The sequence below is a fragment of the Laccaria bicolor genome, genomic scaffold (assembly GCF_000143565.1).
Source record: "Laccaria bicolor S238N-H82 LACBIscaffold_73 genomic scaffold, whole genome shotgun sequence".
Taxonomy (NCBI): domain Eukaryota; kingdom Fungi; phylum Basidiomycota; class Agaricomycetes; order Agaricales; family Hydnangiaceae; genus Laccaria; species Laccaria bicolor.
The window spans coordinates 94,915-120,172 of NW_001889944.1; the positions used below are offsets into that span (position 1 = coordinate 94,915).

Genomic DNA, 25,258 nt, shown 5'->3' on the forward strand with positions numbered 1-25,258 from the left:
GCCTACTCGAGCTATCAGCATTACAATGGATAGGATTTTGGCTTAGATTTGCAGAGACTAAATAACCGATTAGTATGTGGCTTCAATCCTACAGGTCCATAATTTTAATTACTACCCCATAACTATGTTAAAGTGCTCATTCTTAGGGGTGATCTCGACATAGGGGCCACAAATAAAAATTCTGGATCCGTAGATCGATTGGAATTCAAATTCTAAGTAATATCCTCCTACAAACCATGTTCATACGTGTTGTGGTTGGAAAGTTATAGTCCAATCTCTCCAGAGTGCCAAATTTGGCAGGGAAAACAAGCTGATTTCGCATTTTTGGAGCAATAAATACAATTTCTACATGGAAAACACTCTCAGTGGATTCAATCACATCATTCCCTCAAACCCACTGCAAAAAATATATTGGATTGGTGTTGTGGAAGGTACAAAGACCATGTCTCAAGAAATTGGCCCTGTGACGCTATGTCACGGCATGTCACTGGTCATCACACTTACCAAGGATTGTGCAACACCAATAATACACACCTTCATCACTGTCATTCTGATCATCGGTCTCAGCCTCTGATACTTCAGCTTGGAGATCTAAGAATCAAAGGACTTCTGGCAACTATAGTGTGATTAGCTTGGTACAAAATCTCACAAAAATGAAAAGAACTTGCCTCAAGTCTTCTACATTTCATTGGTCTCTCATTGTGTTTTGATGCCATGATTTCAGACCTATTTACTAGCTATGCACAAATGTTTCTATCCATTAGAGTCTATACAATCTACAAGGATGGTGCACAGAAGGAGAAAAGAAGCCTGATGATGGTTTGCAGGCTGTTTAGCATGATTGACTTTAGGGCCAGTCCACATGTATCACGTCAGCATTGTCACGGGTAACCTCAAAGTACTTTGCCTTCAACATACACTGTCGAAACGGCATTGGTGGGCCAGTGACGTCGGTCGCCACCATTACTAGTGTGTGCTATGGGTCGTTGGTGACAGCGGTGATGAACGATGATGAATCCATCATTGTTCCTGGTGTGCTGCATTCAACTTTGTATTTATTCGTAGAAGTAAATATTCTACATGTAAGTAAATACTAAATAGAGGGACACATAAAATAGAGGGATGCGTAACTATGGAGGGGGTAACTACAGAGAACGTGTAACTATGGCATATAAACACCAGAGGAGGAGGAGGGGTGGGGGAGCGGAGAAAGAAAGAAAGAAGACAGGAAAGACATTCCAGTGCTATATATCTGAGGCACTTTAGGGCCACTTTTGATTTAGGGCAGGCATAGAACATTTAGGGCAGGCATGGAACATTTAGGGCAGGTGTAGAGGAATGTTTCTATGCCTTCCCTAAATCAAAAGCAGCCCTAAAGTACCTCGGATATATAGCGCTGGAACGTCCTTCGCATTTCTTTTCCTTTCCCCATCCCTCCTTCTGCCTTAGCTGTAGTAGATACATTATAGTAGTTACATGACAGTAGATACCCTGTAACTATGTCCAGTAAATAGTGTTAGAATAGTTGAATGAGCCATGAAAAGAAGTACAAGCCATGATAAAACATCTGGGTTAGTGTGCGTGGATACACGATGGATAGAGAAACACGGTCAGATATATGATGTGCCTGAATGCACAATCGTTAATGTGTCTGGACGCACGATGGATAATGCGCCTGGACACGCGATGGGTGACACGCCCTGATATGTGATTGATAATGTGCCTGGATGCACGATGCCTGGTGGATAATGCGCATTCATCTGTCGACCCAAAGCCTTGGTATATTGGAATACTCTATGATCGCTATGGGTCTATCGATCACACCAAAGAAGCCTTCTCTTGTGTTCTTCATGATGGATAAAGGTCAGCCTTACTCCATTGCTATTAATTTCGTGTTCATTTTGCTTTCTCGGCAGATTCCTTGTGCCCTTTGCAAGTTTCTCAATTGAGGCTGGTGTGGACAATGCGACGACAATGTGGGTGGAGGATCGGAGGATGATAGATTCAGTATGTCGATCATGCCTCAAATTATTTCTGTGGTACTAACATTCATGTAAAGGATTTCATTGATAATGACAAGAACCCTGCTGAGCTGGATGAAGTCACTCCTCAACAGCTCCCCGATTGAGAGGGGTGTACTTGTCTTATTCCAATCATGTTTGACATTTTAGGCTGTAAAGCCTCAAGTTAGTTATCTGTAACGTCTTAGTAGATGAGACATTCAATTGAATCAACTGTTACATTAATTACAATAGAAACACGCGCTAATGGCATGTGAGGTGCTATGGTTCTGTATAAAATACCAAACAATATCTCTATCCCTGTAAATCGCCCAGCTTCGTAATGGCCCAAGGTAGAGGCAGAAAACCGACACAGCAGCCAGCACCTCCTCGTACAGCTGGCCATAGAGCAGCACCAGTCAACTTTCGTGAAGATCCCAGTTCTGGAGAAGAATTCAACTTCACTCCTTTGGACGAACATTCTGCCGATGAAGATGTACAACGACCGATCTCTCCCACGAGTGTCGAGCCTGTAGCTGGCTCTGCTGCCTCCACCAGACCTGTCACGCCTTCTGAGCAAGCCTCAGAACCCTCACATAGCCGAACAGCCCCAGATATTGATTTTTTCTTTGAACACGGATCCAAGGCACCTCCAGTAAGCAGAACTCTATGCAAGCTATGCAGGTACATGGTCCTCCATAATTTTATACATTGTACTGACAAGGATTGTTATGTAGGGTGAATGGGATAGACTTGCGCCAGGGTGCAGACAGCTTCTCAGCAAGCACCTCAAATGGTCCATTGTGCAACCACCTCCTAAGCTGCCACAAGGATCCATACCTCCAGAAGTGTCGTGAAATGAGATTGAAAGTCCCTGCACTCACGAGCGAAACTGGAACAGCCTCTACACCCTCTGAACATGGAACACACTGTCCACCATTTTCCCAGGAGGCATTGATACAGCATCTTCTGAATTTCATCATTGCAGATGATCAGGTTGGTCAAGCACTTTTAATGTTTGGTATTAGTCTAACTTTCTTCGTAGTCTATAAATGTTGTTGAATGCCCAGAATTTCAACAGCTCCTCTTGCTTTTACATGAGGACCTTGAGGACAAAGACATTCCCCACCGAACAAAGATGCGCGAATCCATTATCAAGGCATGGCATGTGTATTCCAAGGTCCTAAAACAGGAATTAGCAGTATGTTGTTTCAATTGACCGCTTTGTTTCCTTGTATTCACTGTTCACTCTAGGATGCGCCAGGACAAATTTCCTACACAGCGGATATTTGGTCAACAAAAGCTCGGTACCCATACCTGGCCATTACCGCACATTGGATACACAGAGACAAGTCTACCAAGGGTCTTCAGCTGTGTTCTACACTCATCGCATTTCACCATCTTTGAGGAAGCCACAACGGGAAGAGGCTAGCAAGGATTGTCCTCCATCTCTTGGACCGAGTTGGCATCACAGTCAAGGCACATCTAAGTTTCATTTTCTTTCCCTTTTCTACTTTATGCTTACGTGCACAGGGAGGCCATTGGACTCTCGATAACTGCTCGCTCAACAATGCTTTCCTCAGAGAACTCGAGTTACTTCTATGCCCTCACGATGTTGAATTTAATCAGAAGGAAAATCATATAAGATGCTTCCCACATGTTACAAACATATGTTCGAATCACGTCATTGATGCATTTACTGATATCACCCTGGTAGATGATACAGGGGGATTCATCACATCCACATCAGGCCCTCCAAGCAATCCCAACAATCAGAGCTACGAAGAAGCGGTTGCTCGCGACCCAATTGCATTGTGCCGAAGTACTGTATGAGCAGTATGCGCCTCAGGTCAATGACGTGACCACCTAGCAGAAGTAATAGAGGATGGAAACAAGAAAGGGTGGTTCAAGTCAACCAGGGATCCGACCATGACTATACAGGTTAAGCAGGCACAACTTATACATGACATAAAGGTTCGGTGGGACTCTCTTTATTTCATGATCAATCAGTTTCATAAACTATGCCTAGTATGTTTGAACTTCATCATTCTATCAGTGTATACTTATAAAAATAGGCCATCGAGTACTTTCTTTCTTTGCCTGTCCATAGAGAGCTTGCGAAACTTAGACTTACTGATATGGAATGGACTGTACTCCAGGATTTTGAGATCATACTGGGTGTAAGTTTTTAATATTGATACCTGTTTGAGGCTAAATCTTTTTCTTAGGTACCTCATCAAGTGCAGAAAATCATGTTGAAAGAGTGCACTCCCATTTATCAGGCACAATTCCTGTGTTCAAAATGTTCATGACGGCATGGGAGCAACTTGGGACAGCACACCCCTGCTTGGCCTGATGGACAGATATTGGTATCGACTGGGCGACAACTTACTACAAGAAAATGGATGATTCACCTGCCTATGTTATTGTGATGTGTGAGTTAAGGTTCAAATGCATAGATCATTCAATAACTTGACATCATCAGTTCTCAATCCCTCAATACAATTGTCATGGATTCAACGACACTGGGAGCCTAATTATGTTGCCAGGGTCACTGTAATTATAAAAAATACCGTAAGTGTCTCAGTTTGTTACGGTGACAGTAACCTAATATACTTGTTGCAGATGCAAAAATATCATGACCATCTTCATGGACAAGTTCAACAACCTACACCTGGTACAGCAGCCTCGCAGCAACAGAGGCAAAGCTGGCATGATTTAGCTAGACAATATGGGCTCGAAGATATGATGGACATTACAGGTGCTTCTTTGCAGCAGGTCCAAGGCATTGAAGAACAATTTGAGTTGTACGAAAATGGGCTGCTCTCACTGCGTGGCACAGATATTGTAGGGTTTTGGGTGGTAAGTATAGTCTCTCACTATTTTCTAATTTTCCCCACTGATTTTTTTGTAGATAAGCAATAAAACTCATCCAATATTGTATGCGATGGCATTAGATTATTTGCCCATTCAAGCATCCTCGGTTCCTTCCGAGTGCGTTTTTTCATCCAGTGCCGAAACTGATACAAAGCGGTGAAATCGAATCCACCCTGTTCTAATGGAGGCGCTTCAAATGTTGAAGTTTTCACTCAAGCAGCAACAGCTAAACTTTATGGAGGGATGGGCTGTCACAGAAGACAAACTCGAGTACTACGCAGATGACAATGAAGATTCAGTGGATTTGTTAGGGAAGCTAACTTCAGAAATTACGGAGGATGGCATAGATATTGATGAGGTAATTCACGTTATTGGACAGGATGATGAGGATTGATAGCTTGTTCAATATATTTTACTTATCACAAAATGCATTTGTCTCAAATTCTATTACAAATTTAACCTCATTTTACTTAACGTGCAAGTCATCAATTGTGGCAACCATTTACCGCTATAACTGGTTCAAAGCCACCAACTAAGCTGAGCTGAACCAGACTTGATCAGCTTTCGAATGATCCACAAGCCGGAACTGGCAAAAGCTGCCAGCTCAGCAAGCTGGCTTGTGGCTAGCCAAGCCGCGGCAACACTATGTGTGGGGGTGGGCAATTCCTGATAAGTGACGCTCCTGTCACATCACACATGTCACGTGACACCATCGCGAAACACTGACCCAGTCCCGCCACCACTGCAATCCACCTCTATACCATTGCCCGACGTGCAGGAACGTGATTTAGATAGGAAATCTATACATCCTTCAAGTAGCCTTGTATTATTATTCACTTATAGTTGTGGAATGAGAAAACTCCCTGCCAAATGGTGCTGAAGAGGCCCCCCATTCTGGTACCTTGATTCCCCCTTCAACAACTCATTTCTGAGTAAACTTTCATTATTGACAGTTGATATATGTGATTATAGGCACAAAATGTTCAGGCCAGAATTTTAAAATCATGTTCCCTTTGCATTAAACTCATCCAAAAAATGCGATATCTCACACTTCCAGGACAGATATAAAAAATCTATCAAGAACATTTTGTTTGAATCTTTTTTCTCATCATCTTTTGCTGTTGAAGCATAACCTGGGGGTAGGTGGTTGCTCTTGCATAGTCTATTCTTTGCTCAACAGCAACAACAAGGCATACCAAAGCAGCTTATATCTACATTAAGAAACCCTAAAAGCAGTTCTTAAATTCATTTTATAGTATCTCAAGATGTTCTGACAATTTTTGTACCAGGGAGACATGCACCACACACTAGGAATGAGGGTGGCCATGAAATTGAGGAATATATGGCATTTACATGTTATCTTCTCTTAAAATGCTGATTCTGACTCACTTAAATTGAGAAATGTACTTCCAAATGATATAGAATTACATTCATGTGTATTTTCTTTCATAGCACTGCTCAAAACTTTGTTTATGGTGAGCAGCCTGGGTTTGAGGCCATGTGTGATGCACATATGACATTGGGTCACTGTTTTGGGGGAAATCAGTCACAGTGTGTTATGTCACGCTCCCAAATGCGACAGCGGAATTGCCCACCCCCACTATGTGCAAGTCACTCAGCATGTGTGCATATGCCCATCACCCAGACCATTCGGCTCCGCCCCCATCGCAAACAGTGTGGGTACTACCACCATTTTTGCCCCTTGATCACATTTCCATTGCCAACAATGTATCCACCCCAAACTGTGTGTGCATGCATGATTTATGCACAGGTGCATCCCCACAGTGTGAAAAATACGACATCCACCTTCAATCACATTCCCATCACCAATATTGTGGCCACCCATCACACCTTTTGTACATGCATGTGTATTATACTGTACAGAAATATATTGGGGATTTATGTGAATTGATTTGGATGTAGATACCAGTTGTTGTGAAATGTCATTTTACATAGTCATCAAGGAAAAGATCAACAATCTCTGCAGAAAATTCGGAATAATTGCTATAGTAGGGGGCAATTTTAGATGGCCTAGCCACAAGCATACTCCAGATTTTGACTGTTGGAAGAGATTTTCTATGAAAGGTCAATAATTGTGAATAATGTTTTAATTTTCAAGTAGACATGTGGTGAAGTGGTTATGTTTTGTTGCAGGTAGGGTAGCCTTGGCTAAGTCCCTGAGGCTACAAGTTTGAACCCTCAACTTATGTAAAAAAAGTTTTTTTTTTTCAAGATCACCTCCAGACATAAGACATGAGCCGATATCCATCCGCTTCAAACTTTTTTTGAAGTGTGGGAAATTTTGCTTTTTTGTAGCAACCGCTTTGAAGCGGCCGCTATGGCAACTTTGAATTCCCCTAATGAAAGCCTGCAGAATCCTACAAATCCATAACTGGATGTACTTTTGGACGCTCTCACAGGCCTCCCGGCTCATTCCCACAAAACGGACAACGGCGCCCAACAGGCAACACTCAAAGATGGAACTAATGAGATCCCACCCACATCCGAAAAAAAACGAGGGATAATCAAATCCCATGGACTCAAACAACTCTGACAGCACGGCGACATTCATTGCAGAGGATGAAAGATGGTGTGATACAATGCAGCAATGCCCTCCTAGCTGAAACCATTAGCTCCTAATGACCTAAACAGATACGAGACCCCTAAACCCTCCTCCCTATCCCTGTCCCCTGCACTACTCGAAATGACGAACATGGCAGGATGCGGCATTGTAAGAGCAGTTTCGCTGCATCAAGGGCAACGACACTAATATTGAGTACTCAGCCAAAGGCAAAACATGTCCAAGGGATGCTATTCGACAGTGGGAACGAGTACAACTTCAAAAGCGTACCCATGCCGTTCCGCCCTGGAATCAAAGAACCTGTTACTGTCGATGACCTCTACACACCTTACTGGGTCCACTCTCAAGATGATTTCAATGGATGGGAAAACTTGGCAAAGCACAAACAACAAGTCACCATTACGACTGAACACAACACTCGGTTCTATGCCATCCACTTTGCCGATCAAGCAGAAAACTCCTCAAAATTATGGGATTGAAGTCGTTGCCCACCAGTATTATAAAAAGTGGCCTGGTGCCTTGCTCATCCTAAAGACTCAACAAAATGGAAAACCCATGAACTGTGATCAAATCGACATCTTATTTGTGAAGGAAATATTATGTCGGTAAGAAGCTTATTGTAATACCAAACAGGCAAAAATGCTAATACCGCCGCTGCCCCAGTTTCCTATCCGCAAGGGATGTAGACTCTACCCACAAAACAACAGAGAGCCAGCCGTAGTGGGTCTGTACCATTAACACAATAAATTTTCATTACTCAACATGATCACTCATTACAAACGTTGTTCATGCCCCTGAAAGTTCAAAAACTCCTATATCATCCTTGAACGCAACGATGACAACAGCATTGACTGTTGAACATAATAATCAAAGGGTGAGCCCAACATTCAGCTTACCCATTCTCTACTCACCTCACTTGTTCATTGCCACGTAGGCCAACGCCAACAATGTACACAACCTACGTGACTGTGATGGTATCCTGTTTTCTATGCAGCCGCACTGGTTCCGGTCCCATTGTGAAGTCCGACTTGTACCGATTAGAATAAAACCTTTTAGATTTAGAAAAAATACTTTATCATTAAAATTTAGCCGGCAATTGTTTCCTATTTAATTGTTTCATTATTTGTGTGAAGCCTTCAGTTTTTCCTTTTTTAATGTGCTTTACCTTGATTATTAAACCCCATAATGACATTTGACCATATGGTAAAACATACTTATATCGAAGTGTTTACACCTATCCTGTGGCAATGGTTTATAATACCATTATTACTGTTTTTATTTTTTATTTTATTAGTATTTTAGCTGAAACTTCTAGAACACCATTTGATTTACAAGACCATTTTATGTGGAAAGTTAAGCAATTAGAATAAAACCTTTTAGATTTAGAAAAAATACTTTATCATTAAAATTTAGGTTCTGTTGTGGTTTTGTTTGAGGATCAATGCCTGCGTAGATGACACAGCTGCTAATTCATAATGCTACTGGTTGTAGGTAACAACACATCAGCAGTCTAGATAGTAGCGCCGAAAATTTAACGGGTCTTAAACAATCAACTACTGCTACTGCTACTGCTATGCAGGCATTGATCCTCAAACAAAACCACAAGATTTTAAAGATTGGATTAAAGTTTTAGAATATTTTAAATCAGGTACATTTAAACATAAAGCAAACTACTTATGAATGCTACTGCTACGCGGACACAATATTTGTTAATTAAGAAGAATATAAAGAATAATAATAATAAAAGCTACGCAAAAACAAACCACTGCTACTTTGCTTCTGATTGTTATTAGACGAATTGTCACCTGAAATTCGCAGTTGTAGTTGTAAAAACTACAACTACAGCTACAGCCACCACACAACTATTCTTACTAGCAATCTTTTTAATATTATAGAAATGATTTACATAACACACTGACTACCTGCCCAGCGACGAAACAAGTAGATTGCTATAACTACCCTGTATAACATCCAATACTATCCGGTATCATACCTGAAACTACAAAATCTGTGAACAAAAAAGCCTAGCTGTGACCAACGTGACAAAAATTGTGTATCGGGTTTTGCGCCCACAGGCGCGCTAAGTGGTTATTTCTTTTTTTAGAGGGGGGGAAGGTGTAATCCTATGATCACGACATATTTGTTTACCTTCGCCTTCGGCTCATCATCTCTTCTCTACGCTTGTACGCATATCCCACTTAGTTGACTGTTGGGGATGGACAAGGAACAAAAAGGTGGAGATGATAGTCACCTCATGGTGTAATTATCTATATACCTTGATTTCAGATGAAAGTTCCTCTACTTCGTCGATCGACACGACATGTACAAAAAGAAAGCTTTGGTGCGTTCAACTTTTCTTGAGCTATACCTTCAGTTTAACTATTCCCATTTCATCGCCAGCCATCTCGAGTTCTGCCACAAATGCCAGCGGGTCAACTCTGACCTCGTCGGGCCAGCTTCGCGACCCCGGAAAACTTGACGACCAATCGACACGAAAAGGAAAACAAAAAGAAGGCGCTACTTCAACTTTTCTTGAGCTATACCTTCTGTTTAACTATTTCTGTCTCATTGCCAGCTATGCCAAGTTCTGCCGCAAACGCCTGCGGGTCAACTCTGACCTCGTCGGGCCAGCTTGGTGGCCCCGGAAAATCTGACTACCAATTGATACGAGAAGGAAAACAAAAAGAAATACCTGGTGCGTTCAACTTTTCTTGAGCTATACCTTCAGTTTAACTATTTCTGGCTCATTGCCAGCTATGCCAAGTTCTGCCGGAAATGCCAGCGGGTCAACTCTGACGTCCTGGGGCCCCCAGCAGCTTCGTGACCTCCCAGAAATTGACCATCATCCCTTTCCCGAATCAGCCGTCGTTACTATTATGCATCCTGCAAATGGTATGGGAATGTTCCAGTGGCAAGCTTATGATCGTCTACCCGGACCTGAACTAAAGTTTGGTGTCCATGTTGAGACCCTTTTAAATGCGTGTCAGATCGCTGCCAACAACGAGATTGGATACCTCTCCAAACATCAAGCTCGCGACGATGAACGATTAGATGTCGATCTCGGTTCAATTCTCGCTCCTAGTGACTACTATTATCATGTAGAAAAGGTCACGCTCAATCCATACCCTATATGCCACAACTTCAAGAACTGGACCTTCCCACATGGAGCCATGCCTCGTTCCTGGTCCACGGTATCCCCAGTGCTTCCGGAGAACCCACATATGGCCTCCCGGAGCAACATTAGTGAGATAATCAAACTCAGGGATCAAAAGTGTCGCGTTACCGGATCCAGTGAGTGGCTGACAACGGCACATCTCATTCCCAAACAAGAAATTCCCTGGGTGAGTAGAGTATATTATCTTCTCCATCATACCACCTTACCCTCTAACTTGTTAGCTGCAACGGAATAAGATGCATAGGTACCTTCTAGGCGCTTACCCATCTGACCAGTCGCCCCGCAACTTGCTTGCGCTTCGGTGGGATTGCCACTTTGGTGGATTTGATTGTGCACAGTTTGTTTTTGTCCCGAAGTGGGGTAAAATGGCTGTGCATTTCCTCCGCGGAAGTATGGAGTTCGCAAATCAGTACCACAACACCATATTCCATGTAGATGCCCTATCAATTGAAGCACTGTACAGTCGGTTTGCTTGGGCAGTTCTCGAGCTTGTTGCGGATGCGACGAAGGATTTGGATTTCATGTTTGAAGAAGATGGGAAAGGGGGTGGAAAAGGAGGTGGAAAGGGTGGAAAAGGAGGAGGAAAGGGTGGAAAAGGAGGAGGAAGCTCAAGCAAGCGGAAACGTGAAGACGAGGATGACGGTGAGGACGATGGTCAGGAGGAAGGTCCTGAAAACAATGAAGACAAAAGTGGCACCTATCAACCTGCCAGCCGAACTCACAAGCGACCTGAAAGCTCACGCAAGCGGAAACGTGAAGACGAGGACGACGGTGAGGAGGATGATGGTGAGGAGGATGACGGTGAGGAGGACGACGGTGAGGAGGAAGGTCCCGAAAACGATGAAGACGAAAGTGGCACCTATCAACCTGCCAGCCGAACTCACAAGCGACCCGATGTTCTGTTACATGGACCCAACGCTTGGCTTTCTGATGTTCTGTCTCATTTAGATGATGGTACCGATGCTCGTGAACTTGAGAAAGATCTGGACGCTGCAGCTTGTCTTCCTTTTTTAGGTGTGTATGAATTAAACACACCTGAGTTTGTGCCGCTGACATTAAATTCAGTCGATCCCAACATTCAACCCACGGCTAATCAGTGGGAATTACCATGGTACCCTGGCATCAGCGTCGTCGAGAAACTCAAAAAACAATATGTGGCAAAACATCCAAACGTTCGAGCACACAATCTGCTGGAAAGCAATGAATTACAAAGCAATGCTGCACTTTACAATAGCGATTGAAAATAGAATTCCATTCGACCTTTTGCCAACAAACCTTTGAGTCTGGAACGGGCCTGTGTTAAAGTAATAGGTATCACATTCTAATCAAAACTACAAAACAACATTCAAAGAAATTATTGAGATATGACACCGTAACCGGTCTTCGAGCCTGAGTGGGGCTGCTAACCCAGAGTGCCTTTCACTGCATGGGTCAGATGGGCAGCTACTACCACGGGAAAGGATAAGGAAACCCACGACGCGACCCAAGAAAACAACGATCATCGCAACGCTCTTCAACTTTGGCGCTTTCTTCGTAGATGGAGGAGCCACCACAACGGGGAACCCGATTTCCGCTATCGAAGGGAAGATCGTTCGCTGGACGGAATCCCAGCATTAACAGTTGCACAAGTGACAAATAATGAAGATGGAATGTATCTCTTCTCGTACAGCGTCTGCGCGTTAATTTGTAAAACATCGATTATAATACAAGAAATCCGTGGAATTGTCAATAAGCAAAAAAGCAATGCAAAAGGAGGAATAGATCGGTATGAGATGTACAGTAAGTAACTTATATAAACAAAAAGATAAAGATGGGTTGTACAGGTCGTTAGATTGGAGGGTATAGAGTAGTTCAGTAGAATGCACGGCGTAAGATGTTACTGAGAGTTAGATAGATGTAATTTTGCTAGACATGGTGGGGGTGGCCGACATCTGGGAGATCAAGCAGATCTATTGGTGAAGTAAAAGTCATCACCTAAATTAAAGTTGAGACAGGAATTCAGGACGGCAAGGTAAGGCTCACATAGGGATGTAGTTGGTTAGAGACTCCGGGTCGTCGCCGGAGATCTTCTTGTGACGCAGATACTGCTGCGTCTGAATGCGTAGGCTTTGCAAGCATCGCGAACGAGCCAGCCGAATGACGTCGCGTAGCTGTCGCTTGCGCTTGGTGTTCCCACATCGTGTCATCCGAACGTCCTCCGGATGCAGGTTTCATAGACATCACTGTCTGGGAGCGACTTGATGGCGTCAGCTGAAAAGGTACAACTGAGGGCATCATGACGCCTTCCGTGTCGGACTCATAGCCTGGGGAAATATCGCTGTCACCTGAACGACGGCGGCGTCCTGGGTGCGACTGTCGGTCGTGTCCATGGAAAGGGTGGCCAAGTTGTTGTGGAAACTGAAAAGCACTCATTCGCAGGGTCGAGTCAGGACTGACAGGGTGACGCCGGTATGTAGATTTCATGGAAGACGGATTTCGAACATGTTGGTAGTAGTCGGGGAGTGGTGAGCTGACAGTTGGTGGCTTTCCAGACATCTGTTGCGATTCGACTCTCGCTTTGTATCCGGACTCTTGCGTTATAGAGCGGGGGAAGAAAATCTGTGTGATCGTGAGACGATCTCAAGCAGCTCAGTAAAGGTTTGAACCTACGAGAAGGGTAATGGCTGATGATATGAAACAACCGATACCACCCATCATCAAAAGAAAATCTATGGAAGCGAAGAAGTGAGCATTTGTTGGTGACAACCGAGTCGAAGCCTACCCAGAGCAAATCTAATGGTGCACGATGAGCTGGCAAATCAACCAAATGCGGTCCGGACAACACTTACGGGTGACCGACAATGGGGTACGGAGCCTTGATACCATCCAACGCGATTATCAAAAGAGGAACGGTGAAGAGGAACCGAAACAAGACCCGAACGCGCTGTAAACAGAAAGGTAAGTGTGTGATGCCTGAATACAGTGGAGAAAACAGACATTTAGCTGATAAAAAGTGGCGAGCCTAACCACAACATTTGGTTCGGCACCCTCTGCTTTCACGTGTTCGATGAACTGAGGGAATCGGGCCAAGACGTAGAGAAAGCATAGTGTCGTTGATGTTCCTGCCGATGACCCCACGAGAAAAATCCATACTTGACACTGTTGGGTTCAGCGGGATAAATCGTTGGGCCAAAAACATCCACATACCGTTTCCAGGTCCCTCCTTGCGACCAGGGTAGTTAAAGGCATCCCGAGGATAGCGGCCATGCTACCTACGATAAATTTGGTAAGACGAGCCCTAGGATATAAAAGAAAAACTGAAGCACCAAGATACCATGTCCGGAACTCCCAACTATGGAACCAGGCCCGCTTGCCTGGGCCCTGGTGCAAAAGAAATAACCAGAAGGCCAGCTCTGGACAAGATGAGATGGGACTTTATGGGAGTACTGTCGGAAATACCTTCTAGATGAGTAACACTTCATGGCTAAGTGGTTAATTAATTGTTCTTCTAATTGCAATCGATTCCGTACAGTTCAAGTGACCAGCCAATGCTTAAGAGGAAATAGAGTGGCAGCAACCAGGCTCTGTTGTGTGGCTGCCAAAGGGAGAACGGTCGAGGTATTACTGTAGAAACAAGGTCAGATATTATAGAGAGTTTGGCTTTGAAAGACGATTACTTTGGCCAGTAGGTGTCACGACGTAGCCTGCTCTGACGATTAGAAGTGAGGGATTTTCGGCGTGTGTCATACAAACCTTCCATGAACTTGATAGAGGTCATTGAGACGCTAAATAAAACCAGTAAAGGGAGCGTGGCGACGTAGGAATAGCTGACGGAAGGAAATATCAACTCGGCCATGTGGTGCATAGAAGGAGAAGTGGACATACGTCATGACCCTTTTAAAAGCACCTGGCTGTCTCCCCGCATCCCACTTCAAACACTTGAATCTATCATAAGCCCATAGGTGTAGACAAAGAAAGGCGAGGAACTGCTCGGGGCGAAAAGAGATGGGGTTAACAGTTCGGAACTTTTAACGGGACGATTACGCACAATGCATGATAGTATTGCCCATAGCAGGTAGGCCGTTGGAGATCCGTTGCTCATGAAAATACAGACCAAAGCTTTGGAAAAGAGAACGAGGAAGCCAGTTTGATGCAAGGGTTGAGGAAGAAATTGGGAAACTTGGGATCAACACCAACCTCGAAATCCCTAAAGGTCCTTGGCAATTCCACCCTAACGGCCGTTGCCGCAATTCCGGATCGCCTGATTATTATTCGATGTCACCCGCGTGATGCAAAAGTAACAATTTGATATTTCGAACATCTCCCACCAAGGGGCATGCAACCGAGCATCCGGCCATTTCAACCATACCTATGACCCCGTGAGAACTAATACATGAGCACACTCCAGTCACATCGTGTCACGCTGATATTATCAAGCCAGATTGTAATCTACGCCTTTACCGTCTCTTCTTTCCAGTTGGTCCAACAACACTAACTGTTGGCGCTCTTTCTTGCTTCAGATCCTCCTTCAGCATCTCGATGTTATCGCTTCCGGAAAGCCATTTGACGGACTCGCCAGGGCAAGAAATTTGTATGCCTCATTCTGAAAGGTTTTCGGGTGTCGTAATTAGAAGGATGGGAATTGGTTGGACAACAGGTTTTAGATCTGGAAACCCTTGGCTTCTCTGGAGTCTGAAACATGTAGTGCCACACCAATGCTTGAAGAAAGACCGAGGATGTGCAGTAACTGTGAGGGTAACATCAAAATTGCAAACATCACAACGAATAATGTGATAACAGTTCTGATCTATAGTGGTCAGAATTTCGGGAGCACCAGGCAATCTAATAAATAGCCTTTGGGATCGTGAGCGGAACAAGTGCTTTCGGCATGAGCTAGAAAAAGAGAGAAGGTGGGGGAGGATAATGATTTCATCTCTCTACCTACTGGAATACTGTGGCCACTTTTTTATGACAGGGTCTGCTGAGGGTCTAAATCTGAGGGTGCAACAAGTGTGTTAACGTTGCAGAGTATGTATAGCACGATACAAGCATGATCAAGTAAAGATAAGGTGCAAGCGTGACAACTAATTTGGGCGGCACGTGATAAATCTCACGGGGTCATAGGTATGGTTGAAATGGCCAGATGCTCGGTTGCATGCCCCTTGTCTCCCACTGCCCAGACTCGGTTACTTTCTTGACGCCAACGGAACATTAAGAAATTACCTTTTTCTGCACCTTTTGTTGGTAGTCAATAAAATCGTTCTTCTTTTTGAATTCGATCATTTTTTGGTTGAGTATCACGATCTTCCCACATGTAGAAAGTCACAGTGAAGTTGTGAGTGTATTTTCTGCCGATGAATTCAAAAAAAAGAAAAGAGGAAGATGACTGGCTTGGGCTGCTTTTTTTGTTGGTCAAAACTATTGGTGAGTTGATCAAGTGAGTTGCAGGTGAGTTGCACATTGTCTGCATCCTCACGACACGATCAATTAATGATGTAAGGTCATCAATGGTCCGTGCGCCGTCGCGAGGTATAAAAGTTGCAGGCGTACAAGTGAACATCTCATACTTACCTTGATGGCATAAGCTCCTTCAAGTACCTGGGTTTATGGGCTGTGGAGATCCTCCATAGCACGGCGACCTTGTCCTCAGGGGGTGTCTGCGGCTTGTATGTGCTTCGGTGCATGCACCGTCTCAATATTTTCCTGTCCCACTTCGGCCACTCTGGCTGGGTGGGCTCTTTATTTTATGACTTTCGTTTCTTTTAACCCTAACCCTAATACATCATTGCTGGAGTGAATTTATGCAAGTCTGAAAGTTTCTCATCAAGCAAGCAAACCTTTCGATGTGGAATGTTGCGACATAGAGTCACAAGATATTTCGACAAAAGAGACCATATCATGAACTGTTTTCATTATCATCCTCAAAAAAGGCATCATCTTCAACAAGGTCACCAACTGGGCGAAAACTATTCTTTGGGCCGTTCTTTTGTTTTCGATCTGCTCGGATACTTGGCTCCATTACTTGTCTAGCATCGTTTCTTGAATCCATATGCAACTCTGGTTCAATTGACAGCTCCCCCTTCTCCATACGAAGCCGTATCCAACTACGAATTTCTTCACGAGCCTTGGCGGTGGCCGCCGCGTCCTCCTGGGAGGGGGCAACCGTACCTTTCCTGACCTCCGGTGGGAATAATGATATGTACTTTTGTGATTTGGGATAGTGCTTCATGTATACGCTGTCAGATGATACCCAAGAAAAAAAATGATTGAGAACGCACAAGAGTGTAGTTGAGGTCGACTCGGAGAGCGGATACTTCTGACGCAATAAGTTCCTTCTCCGAACCACTCGCGGATTTTAGGCGTGCTTTCGCTTGCTTCAATTTACGGGTGACTTTCTGTCGCTCTGTCAATTGACCTCAGCGCATTCCGCGGCACATACCAAAAAAGTCAACGCACCAAAAAATTTGACCTTGTGATATCGGACAGCCATTGCCCTTTCCTTATTTGCAATCTCCGCCTGGTGCAGCTCGGCTTCTAAGGCTTTTAGGCGTCGCTCCGTCTCCACTCTGACATCAGCAGCCAGGTTATCCTATAACGGCAGGCAAAGGTAGATGATCAAGCTCGAGAAAGCATAGGTGTAGCACAGGGTTTACCTTGGCGAGCAATCTCCGCGTCTGCCTCAAAGAGGCCTTGAGTTTCTGCACTCCAGGAGCACTGGTTGATTCCTTCTCGTGATGATGACTGTGCTTTCGTGGTTTTTTCGAGGAGGCAGCTTGATTAGAAGTCGAGGCCTCTGGGCTCGACGGCTTGCCGCGCGTCCGTACTGGTGCCATCGGTAACGGGAATGGAGGGGTGAAAGCGAAGGTTACAGCCTTTATTTGGCTCCAACCTCAGTGACTAACAACGCCTTTTGCGATCACGATCATTCACCAAGTTATCGCGTACTAAATGTTTGCAACGAGATCCTGATTTCTTGACTAGGTTATAATGCGCAATCTTACTCTTATTGCCACAGAATCCTCATCCTTTGCCGACCTAAACCTCACGTCGACGGCAATCGATCTCGACGAAAATGTCATTTACGCTGCATCTGAACAACAAACTTTGGATGGGGAGGTTGCAGTGGAACTATGGCGTGTTGCTCAATTAAATAGCGATCATACAGTGCAGTACTTTCTCTCGTTGAGATGTTTGAACTCAACGATTGTTAGATATCTCCGACGGCAGTGACGATGTTCACGAGTGTTCCCTCATCTAATGGGCCAAGTGAGACTCAGATTCTCTCCCTTCGTGTCGTAGCGGAATTGCGGCGTATCGTGTCTATTATGCGAGGCGGGGACGTTGTGGTGGTATCTTTGGAAGAGGAAGATTCACCAGTACTTGGATTTCGTTGGTCAAGTTTCGGAGTCATCTGACTCGTTTTCCAGGCCGAAGTAGAGGGAACCTTTGAGTCGGGAATCTTAGCGGCCGCATGGAACCCAGACGAATCGTTGCTCGCCATTATTACAGGTGGGCAGAAATCTCTTTTTTTTTCACAATCGTTTGCAACTTTTGGTTGAGGACAGGCGAGCAGAAGCTCGTACTCATGACTTCTGCACTCGATGTCCTGTCTGAAACGCCACTACACGCGGACGAGTTTGGAGAAGGTTTGATGAGGTTTTGTTTCCACCTTTACTTTCGAAATAACCCTTGGTATTATCAGACGCACCTATCAACGTTGGGTGGGGATCGAAACAAACCCAATTTCATGGATCTCTTGGAAAAACAGCAGCCCAGGCCCCATCAATAACGAAGGTCGGCTCAAGTCCTGATGACGATAATCAACCACGTATAAGCTGGCGCGGTGATGGCGCATTCTTCGTTGTGTCGTCCCTTTCGCCCGAGGATGCTAATGGTCTGCGCCATCGGACGCTCCGTGTTTATGATAGACAAGCTGCTCTGCAATCAACATCTGAAGCTGTTCCGGGTCTTGAACATCCTTTGGTCTGGAGGCCTTCTGGTAACCTCATCGTTGGAACTCAGAGGTTCGGTTTTGAAGGAGGCGGTGCGGGAAAGGAGGGCAGACACGACGTCGTCTTCTTCGAGAGAAATGGCCTCCGACATGGCGAGTTTAATTTGAGAGTCGAACATCTGGGAGGGAAAGTGGAGGGTGTCGATTCTGGGTACCAAAGGCGCTGGGGATATCAAGTTCGTGAGCTGGATTGGAACGCAGACTCCAATGTTCTCAGTGTCTGGATCGAGGGAGACGATGGCGATATTGGTACGACCTCTTTTCGTAATGTCTGCACATTAATATCTATTTCGATCAGTTCAACTGTGGAGCACGGGAAATTATCACTGGCAAGCCCAGATGTCCATCCGGGATTGATGGTGAGACTGATCAACATTGCAGGTATCTCAAACATGAGATCGCCGCTCCTCTTTCACCTTCGGGACAACCTGGTCGCTTTACATCCGTCTCTTGGCATCCAGAAGTCCCCCTTTATCTATTGCTAACCACTCAGAGTAACATTCGCCCGCTTCTCAAGTTTCTGATTTCAACGCTCATCCCCTTATATAGCGCAACTCATACAACGAAAATACGCATGGGACACATTTGTCTCTAGATCTCAACCTCCAAATGACAGTGGCACAGTTGCGGTTCTCGACGGCTGTAAGTCCAGTTTGACCCCGCCATGCTCTTTGTCGTTAACCTTTGTTTGAGAAGCTACTATCCTACTGACACCATTTCGAGTTCAAAATGTTCCTCCGCCCATGTCTTCATATCAACTCGTGCTCGCTTCTCCACCATCAGCTTCCGATTTCATCAATATGAAGACACCAATACATATTAGTCTCTCATCCCAAGATGACATCCTTGCTGTTCTTTGGGAATCAGGGTACCTGGAGTTGTGGTCTCTAAACACACGTATTGGTTCCAACTCGGGCCCCGTCATGGCTCCCAAGAAAATCCTATCTGGGTATGCACGAAACGACACTACGGTCCAATGGAGACAAATTGCTTTGCAAAACCCCGCTGATACACTCCCAACGATTGTTGTTTTGGGTACCTCATCAATTGGGACTGACGTGATTGCGCGTTTGCACGTCAACGGGAATGATGTGACCAATCTTGATAAAATGGCCTGTCCACGGAATTGTCGACTCTTGAACAATTCCCCAGACATATACCAAACACCGAAGGGAGATCTTATAAAATGTATAGTCATCCCCGTTAAAGTTAGGCTAACTGACCGATCTTTCGTTCCAGATGGCTCCGATTCCCCCTTTACAAGCTTTCCCGAATTTTGTCTGCAGGTCGAGACGGTGATTCTGCCGTCTAAGGAAAAGGATGGTCTGTCAAACAGCGTGTTCATTGGCTTAGGAAAGTCTGGTCAGCTCAACGCGGCAAAAGCCAACTCGGAACCCTCGATCCTATCAGGGAATGTGACTTCTTTCGCTGTCGCTTCAAACTTTGTCATTTACACGACAAACACACACGAAGCAATATTTGTGCCCGTCAAAGAGTTATCGAACTTCAAAGTTGGAGACGCCGCTTCTACGACGACTTTGTCAAGAAAGCTGGAACGTGGATCACGGATTGTCACTGCCGTGCCCAGCTCGATGAGCTTGGTGCTTCAGATGCCGAGAGGAAATCTCGAAACTATCAACCCAAGACCACTGGTCATGGAGGTCGTTAAACAAGATCTTGATGCGTCAGTGATTCTACTTTTCGGTCGATGTGCAGCTAACTGAAGGGACTGTAGTGGCAATTATCGCAAGGCCTTTTTTGCCTGCCGGAAACATCGGATTGAACTCAACGTCCTTGTTGATCACGATCAGGCAACTTTCTTGGAACAGGCGTCCTCGTTCGTCAATCAAATACCCGAGGTAGATCACCTTAATCTGTTCCTAACCTCTATAGGGTGAGTTTAGGGTGTTTGTCTTCTTCAAAGGAACTACTCATATCATGGTTTCTCAGACGCGGTCCGCAATCACAAGATATAATTACAAAAGTCTCAGACGCCATTCGCCTGGAGTTGGAAAAGATAGACCTGGCAAAGTACATCAACACAATATTGACCGCACACGTCGTGAAAACGCCGCCAGATCACGAAGCTGGTCTCTTGCAGCTTTTGCGCCTACGAGGTCTGGGTCTCTTCAAACTACGATTTATATGATCTGACGGCTACTCACCATAATAGAATCTGACCCAAATTTGGTGGAGGAAGCTGTGAAGTACATCATATTCCTCGTTGATGCCGACCGGCTTTTCGACACTGCCCTTGGAATGTATGATTTCTCCCTTGTGCTCATGATCGCCCAACACGCCCAAAAGGTTGCTATTTCGTCCCATCATATCAGAGGTCGATCATTGTTACTAAGATGTGTACCAGGATCCACGAGAGTATCTCCCATTCCTGAGAGAACTCCGGGCGCTCGACAAATATTATCAGAGATTCCGCATCGACGATCATCTTAAGAGGTATCAGAGTGCTTTGCGGAATTTGAGCCTCGCTGGTACGTTCCTGGGTTCGTCCGGGGTTTTATGACTCACGTGTAGCTAGTCCCCGAGCGGTTTGATGAAGCCGTTTCGTACATTGAGCTCCATCGACTCTATGAGCTAGCATTGTCAATATGGAAGAACACCGATCGGTTTGAGGTATGATTCTCCTGTTCTAAATGGGCATCATCATCATGTCAATCTTTTCCAGGCGATTTTGGAGTTGTACGGTGATTGGCTGTTCGAAAGAAGGGAGTTCAAGCAGGCAGCGGAAGGTGATCATCCAAGAGCCTTCAACAGAAATTTGGCTGCTAATTTGCATGTGCAGTTTTCGTGGAGGCCAACAAGATATCGAAGGCTATGGTATCCTACGAGAAGTGCCTTCAGTGGCAAGAACTCTTCAACCTTGCTGTTCTTGAAAACGTTGGAGAGGAAAAGCTTGTCGAGATGGGATACAGAGTTGCTGGTTGGCCTTTTCGGGTTGTAACTTTGAACAGGAGCGTAACTTTCCAACAGAGGATTTGGTTTCCAAGAAGCGCCATTCAGATGCTGGCAGAGTATTGTTGGATTATTCCAAAGATACCCGTGAGGCGGTCATAGCATTCGTCCAAGGCAACATGTTTTCTGAAGCACGGCGCATTGTGAGAGTTTTCGCGTTTCGTCCGACCTGCAACGCTGATGATTCCTCTTACTTTCGTAGGCAACTCTTTCATCCAAAGCTGAGCTCTTGGAGGACGTAATCCATCCAGCAGCCTTCGAAAGCCGTGCACAGCTTTCGGAGGAAGTTGGCGAAATGCAAGCTCAGCTTCGCAAGCAGGTGGATCGTCTTCGAGAGCTACGCATCAAAAAGGAAGAGGAACCCGGTAAATCCATCAAATTTGTTTCATTGAAACGCTGAGACGCTGACGTTGCAACGAAAGATGTGTTTTATGGAACAGAAGATGTGGCTTTGCAAAATATCGACGTGATGACGGATGTTTCGATGCCGGCAACTGCTTTCACTCGTTATACTGTCGCCCCAACAGCAACGTCAAGGTCATCAAAGTGGGTGCAATCATGTTTGGCGGGAGTTTTTCGTGATCCTTTTTATTTTTAGGCGAAGTTCCCGGTCCAAGCGGAAAGCTGAGCGAAAAGTGGGATCTGGACGCAAAGGCACGGTTGACGAGGAGGAATATCTCCTCAAATCCATTGCCAAGCTTGTCGAGAGGTTTACAGCTGCGCAAGGTGGGTAATAATACTCCGGTGACCACGGTCTTACTCATGTTTTGCATTTTTTTATTCATTTCAAGGTGAAGCTCGTAACCTTCTTCCTCATTTATTCCAAATCACGCCGGATCATCGTCGGGAGGGGCAAGAACTCCAAAAGGAGATCAGCGATTTCGAAGCCGAGTTTAGGGTTGCTGTGGAAGACATATGGGCGCGGCCTGTCACTGACGGAGATGCGGAAGTTCCTGCGCCGGATACATGGCTAACGCGGATGGAGGAAGCGGAGAAGAAAAAGCAGATAAATCCAATTGACAAGGTGTCGAAACCGGATTTGAGTCAAGGGAAGGGATGGAGAATGAATTTATTTGATATGGAATGATTCGAAGGAGGCTTGGTGGGCGGTGTGAGTGTGCGGCTTATGATGTAGAGATACATAACGGTGTGTTCACTCATGTATGTATTTCCAATGTATTTCAGATGCTTGCAAAATGCTTGTCTCCTCCGCTGCTCGGTCGAAAGATAACACAGCGGGTCGGGGGTGCAAGCTGTCGTCGAATATTAAGGATGAATTTCACAAGGTTCGGTGAGCGGCGGTAGGGGCGCACTTGGAATATGTTCGGAAGGAGAAAATGTCGTTACGTAGTATAAATTTGGCAGGAATGTGATTGAACTGAGAGTTGGTCACAAAGCCGAGTCCTTTTCTTATTAACGACCAACTGATCTCACTACCGTCTCTTTCTTCCCCCTCACTCAGCCTTCCCACCGCCAATGGCGACCCGGACCCAACAATCAGCGACATCACTATCTCGCTTTGCCAAGCATCCTTTGCCTCCAGACGTAGACATCTACAACGGCAGTCACTCGCGTGAATACTGCAACTCCTTCTGGGGACCCGGAGATGATGGTCCAACTATTCTATTTACGCGTATGCGAGGGGCCTCGAAGACGACGGACGAATTGATCAGCTTTTGGAACGAAAGGTGTGCTCCTTTTGTCCTCCCAAGATGCTATGTATTCTCACCGGATCGACCTATTTTAGGGCTGTTATAGAGGAGGAATACTCTCATCGGCTCGCAAAACTTGCAAAGCTATCAATTGGTTCTGATGAGATTGGGTGAGCTGCGCATGGAATTTCACTTTGAGTGCCTTGCCAACCGCACTATACAGCGAACTGAGAAACTCCCTCGACACCCTCCGCATTGAGACGGAAAGAATGGCTCAAAGCCATCTGGAACTCGCACACAAGATCCGCAGCGATCACGAAGCTCGGACTGCTCAATTTCACGACACGCAGGTGGAACATCGGCGGACACGACAGGCGGCCCTCGAGAAGAAGTTCAAGCAAAAGCAGACGCAAGAGGCGTACGTACAGAAAGCACGCGAGAAATACGAGGCGGATTGTGTACGGATAAATTCATATTCCCAGCAGGCTACCTTCATGACAGGCAAGGATCTCGAACGAATTAATATGAAGCTCACACGGGCTCGACAAACGGTGCAGGCTAACGAGAAGGACTTGGCTAATTTTACCAAAGGATTGTTGGATCTGATACCCGAATGGGAGGGCGAGTGGAAGGCGTTTTGCGATTCGTGCCAGGATTTGGAGGAGGAACGGATAGACATCATGAAAGATGTGATATGGGTGTACGCAAATGATGTCTCCACCATATGTGTTACTGATGATCTGGTGAGATCATCTCACTCTCCACACCGGAACAAGTTACTGATTATTTTCATTAGTCGTGTGAGCGTGTGCGCACTGCGCTCGATCAGCTAGACCCTGAAAAAGACGTTGAGAACTTCGTCCATGAGCATGGAACGGGCAATTCCATACCCCAACCCCCCGCATTTGTCCCGTATGCCGGCCAACAGAACCCAGCGCTTCCCGAAACACAGAGCTTCCGATTAGCAGAGTTCCAACGGATTATAGCACGACCACCGCTCATGTACCCAGGGGACCCACAGGCCGTACCCGCCCCCAGCCGCCAAAACTCCATCGACGACACGCCCGCACCAATTCACCATCCGCCGGCCAATGGTGATAACCATTCTCCTCATTCAATCACACACGACGCCACCAGTCACGCCCCGAACGGTATACAACGTACGCACACGCCCAATCGCTCCCACCAACAGCCACCCCCTCGTACGAATCCACCCACCAACCCCCCTCCACCCCTGCCTGAAGTGCACCAGCAGCCAACGGCTTCTAGCAGCCGTCGATCACCCTCACCACGGCGGCCGAATCGTGTTTCCCAACCCTTGCCTGTCTTGCCAGTTGGGGGAGGCCTCGGGGAAGGTAGAGCGCAAACGCCACCACCACTGCTTCCGACGCAGAGCAGTAAGGTTCTATTTTATGGTAGGTGCAAGTTTTGATTTTAGTGCGACTTTGAGATCTGATGATTTTTTAATGTATAGTAAAAGCGCTTTATGAATACACAGCCACGATTGAAGAAGAGTTTGATTTCCAGGCTGGTGACGTTATTGCGGTGACTGCCACTCCTGATGATGGGTGGTGGAGTGGCGAGTTGTTGGATGAGGCTAGGCGGGTGGAAGGAAGGAATGTCTTCCCTAGCAACTTTGTGTGCTTATTCTAGGGTGAGGTGGAGGTACGTTTTTTTCTTTGTTCGATGCTCCAGACGTTGTGCTCAAGGTCGTTTCAGATATGTTTTTTCGTAGTCCCTTTTTGTTTGTTCGATGCTGCTGGACATTGTACTTTCATTTCCATTCCATCTCCCTCGACAAGGGACCAAATTTGAAAATACCTGGAGGATATAGCTGTTTATGTATAGATACTTAAAGCGCCGATGACGCTGGGAATGGTTAGATGCAAAGGGGGCTTTGTATTTTGAGATGATTGTTACCTTTGTTCGTACCTTGCGTGCTAGCGACCCGGGTACTTTTATTGTGGACACACTCTTCGCTGGTTATGCATCCGACCACTTCTCTTTCTCTTA

General features: G+C 45.5%; 10 protein-coding genes across 10 annotated transcripts; 8 read left to right on the top strand and 2 right to left on the bottom strand.

The window, feature by feature from the left end:
- Positions 1 to 1,727: 1,727 nt before the first annotated feature.
- Positions 1,728 to 1,999, top strand: LACBIDRAFT_316416 (uncharacterized protein; the record flags this gene model as incomplete). The annotated part of the gene is made up of 2 exons (XM_001889787.1): positions 1,728 to 1,863; positions 1,917 to 1,999. The coding sequence occupies 2 exons, from the start codon at positions 1,728 to 1,730 to the stop codon at positions 1,997 to 1,999; spliced, it is 219 nt and encodes a 72-aa protein (XP_001889822.1).
- Positions 2,000 to 2,343: 344 nt separating this feature from the next.
- On the top strand, positions 2,344 to 5,271 carry LACBIDRAFT_334966 (uncharacterized protein; the record flags this gene model as incomplete). The annotated part of the gene is made up of 12 exons (XM_001889788.1): positions 2,344 to 2,684; positions 2,738 to 2,996; positions 3,082 to 3,201; positions 3,718 to 3,849; positions 4,076 to 4,180; positions 4,229 to 4,304; positions 4,364 to 4,435; positions 4,486 to 4,574; positions 4,626 to 4,862; positions 4,915 to 4,940; positions 4,976 to 4,994; positions 5,083 to 5,271. The coding sequence occupies 12 exons, from the start codon at positions 2,344 to 2,346 to the stop codon at positions 5,269 to 5,271; spliced, it is 1,665 nt and encodes a 554-aa protein (XP_001889823.1).
- Positions 5,272 to 7,581: 2,310 nt separating this feature from the next.
- LACBIDRAFT_334967 (uncharacterized protein) lies at positions 7,582 to 7,937 on the top strand (the record flags this gene model as incomplete). Its single annotated transcript, XM_001889789.1, has 2 exons — positions 7,582 to 7,608; positions 7,662 to 7,937. 2 exons carry the CDS (start codon positions 7,582 to 7,584, stop codon positions 7,935 to 7,937), a joined length of 303 nt encoding a protein of 100 aa, XP_001889824.1.
- A 356-nt stretch (positions 7,938 to 8,293) lies between these two features.
- Positions 8,294 to 8,569, top strand: LACBIDRAFT_316420 (uncharacterized protein; the record flags this gene model as incomplete). The annotated part of the gene is made up of 2 exons (XM_001889790.1): positions 8,294 to 8,332; positions 8,393 to 8,569. 2 exons carry the CDS (start codon positions 8,294 to 8,296, stop codon positions 8,567 to 8,569), a joined length of 216 nt encoding a protein of 71 aa, XP_001889825.1.
- A 1,175-nt stretch (positions 8,570 to 9,744) lies between these two features.
- Positions 9,745 to 11,874, top strand: LACBIDRAFT_316421 (uncharacterized protein; the record flags this gene model as incomplete). Its single annotated transcript, XM_001889791.1, has 6 exons — positions 9,745 to 9,799; positions 9,859 to 9,972; positions 10,034 to 10,153; positions 10,213 to 10,799; positions 10,855 to 11,647; positions 11,699 to 11,874. 6 exons carry the CDS (start codon positions 9,745 to 9,747, stop codon positions 11,872 to 11,874), a joined length of 1,845 nt encoding a protein of 614 aa, XP_001889826.1.
- Positions 11,875 to 12,079: 205 nt separating this feature from the next.
- On the bottom strand, positions 12,080 to 12,328 carry LACBIDRAFT_316422 (uncharacterized protein; the record flags this gene model as incomplete). The annotated part of the gene is made up of 1 exon (XM_001889834.1): positions 12,080 to 12,328. One exon carries the CDS (start codon positions 12,326 to 12,328, stop codon positions 12,080 to 12,082), a length of 249 nt encoding a protein of 82 aa, XP_001889869.1.
- A 191-nt stretch (positions 12,329 to 12,519) lies between these two features.
- Positions 12,520 to 14,790, bottom strand: LACBIDRAFT_295958 (uncharacterized protein; the record flags this gene model as incomplete). The annotated part of the gene is made up of 15 exons (XM_001889835.1): positions 14,661 to 14,790; positions 14,498 to 14,598; positions 14,366 to 14,439; positions 14,290 to 14,316; positions 14,143 to 14,236; positions 14,072 to 14,088; positions 13,939 to 14,025; positions 13,820 to 13,884; positions 13,610 to 13,771; positions 13,462 to 13,556; positions 13,395 to 13,423; positions 13,283 to 13,341; positions 13,070 to 13,231; positions 12,656 to 13,030; positions 12,520 to 12,582 (listed from the first exon to the last, which is right to left on the bottom strand). The coding sequence occupies exons 1-15, from the start codon at positions 14,712 to 14,714 to the stop codon at positions 12,520 to 12,522; spliced, it is 1,464 nt and encodes a 487-aa protein (XP_001889870.1). The 5' UTR covers positions 14,715 to 14,790.
- Positions 14,791 to 16,119: 1,329 nt separating this feature from the next.
- On the top strand, positions 16,120 to 16,409 carry LACBIDRAFT_316424 (uncharacterized protein; the record flags this gene model as incomplete). The annotated part of the gene is made up of 2 exons (XM_001889792.1): positions 16,120 to 16,141; positions 16,198 to 16,409. 2 exons carry the CDS (start codon positions 16,120 to 16,122, stop codon positions 16,407 to 16,409), a joined length of 234 nt encoding a protein of 77 aa, XP_001889827.1.
- A 1,651-nt stretch (positions 16,410 to 18,060) lies between these two features.
- Positions 18,061 to 22,680, top strand: LACBIDRAFT_256187 (uncharacterized protein; the record flags this gene model as incomplete). The annotated part of the gene is given in 21 exon segments (XM_001889793.1): positions 18,061 to 18,121; positions 18,178 to 18,258; positions 18,315 to 18,763; positions 18,809 to 18,872; positions 18,922 to 18,964; positions 19,005 to 19,117; positions 19,173 to 19,265; positions 19,320 to 19,831; positions 19,916 to 20,307; positions 20,350 to 20,517; positions 20,574 to 20,740; positions 20,797 to 20,958; positions 20,978 to 21,112; positions 21,160 to 21,254; positions 21,307 to 21,370; positions 21,424 to 21,561; positions 21,612 to 21,736; positions 21,796 to 21,958; positions 22,016 to 22,139; positions 22,198 to 22,319; positions 22,385 to 22,680. Coding segments are annotated over 21 exon segments (3,567 nt in total), but the record flags the coding sequence as incomplete, so codon positions are not given.
- Positions 22,681 to 23,069: 389 nt separating this feature from the next.
- LACBIDRAFT_316427 (uncharacterized protein) lies at positions 23,070 to 24,898 on the top strand (the record flags this gene model as incomplete). The annotated part of the gene is made up of 5 exons (XM_001889794.1): positions 23,070 to 23,281; positions 23,341 to 23,415; positions 23,469 to 23,988; positions 24,042 to 24,666; positions 24,720 to 24,898. The coding sequence occupies 5 exons, from the start codon at positions 23,070 to 23,072 to the stop codon at positions 24,896 to 24,898; spliced, it is 1,611 nt and encodes a 536-aa protein (XP_001889829.1).
- Positions 24,899 to 25,258: the final 360 nt, after the last annotated feature.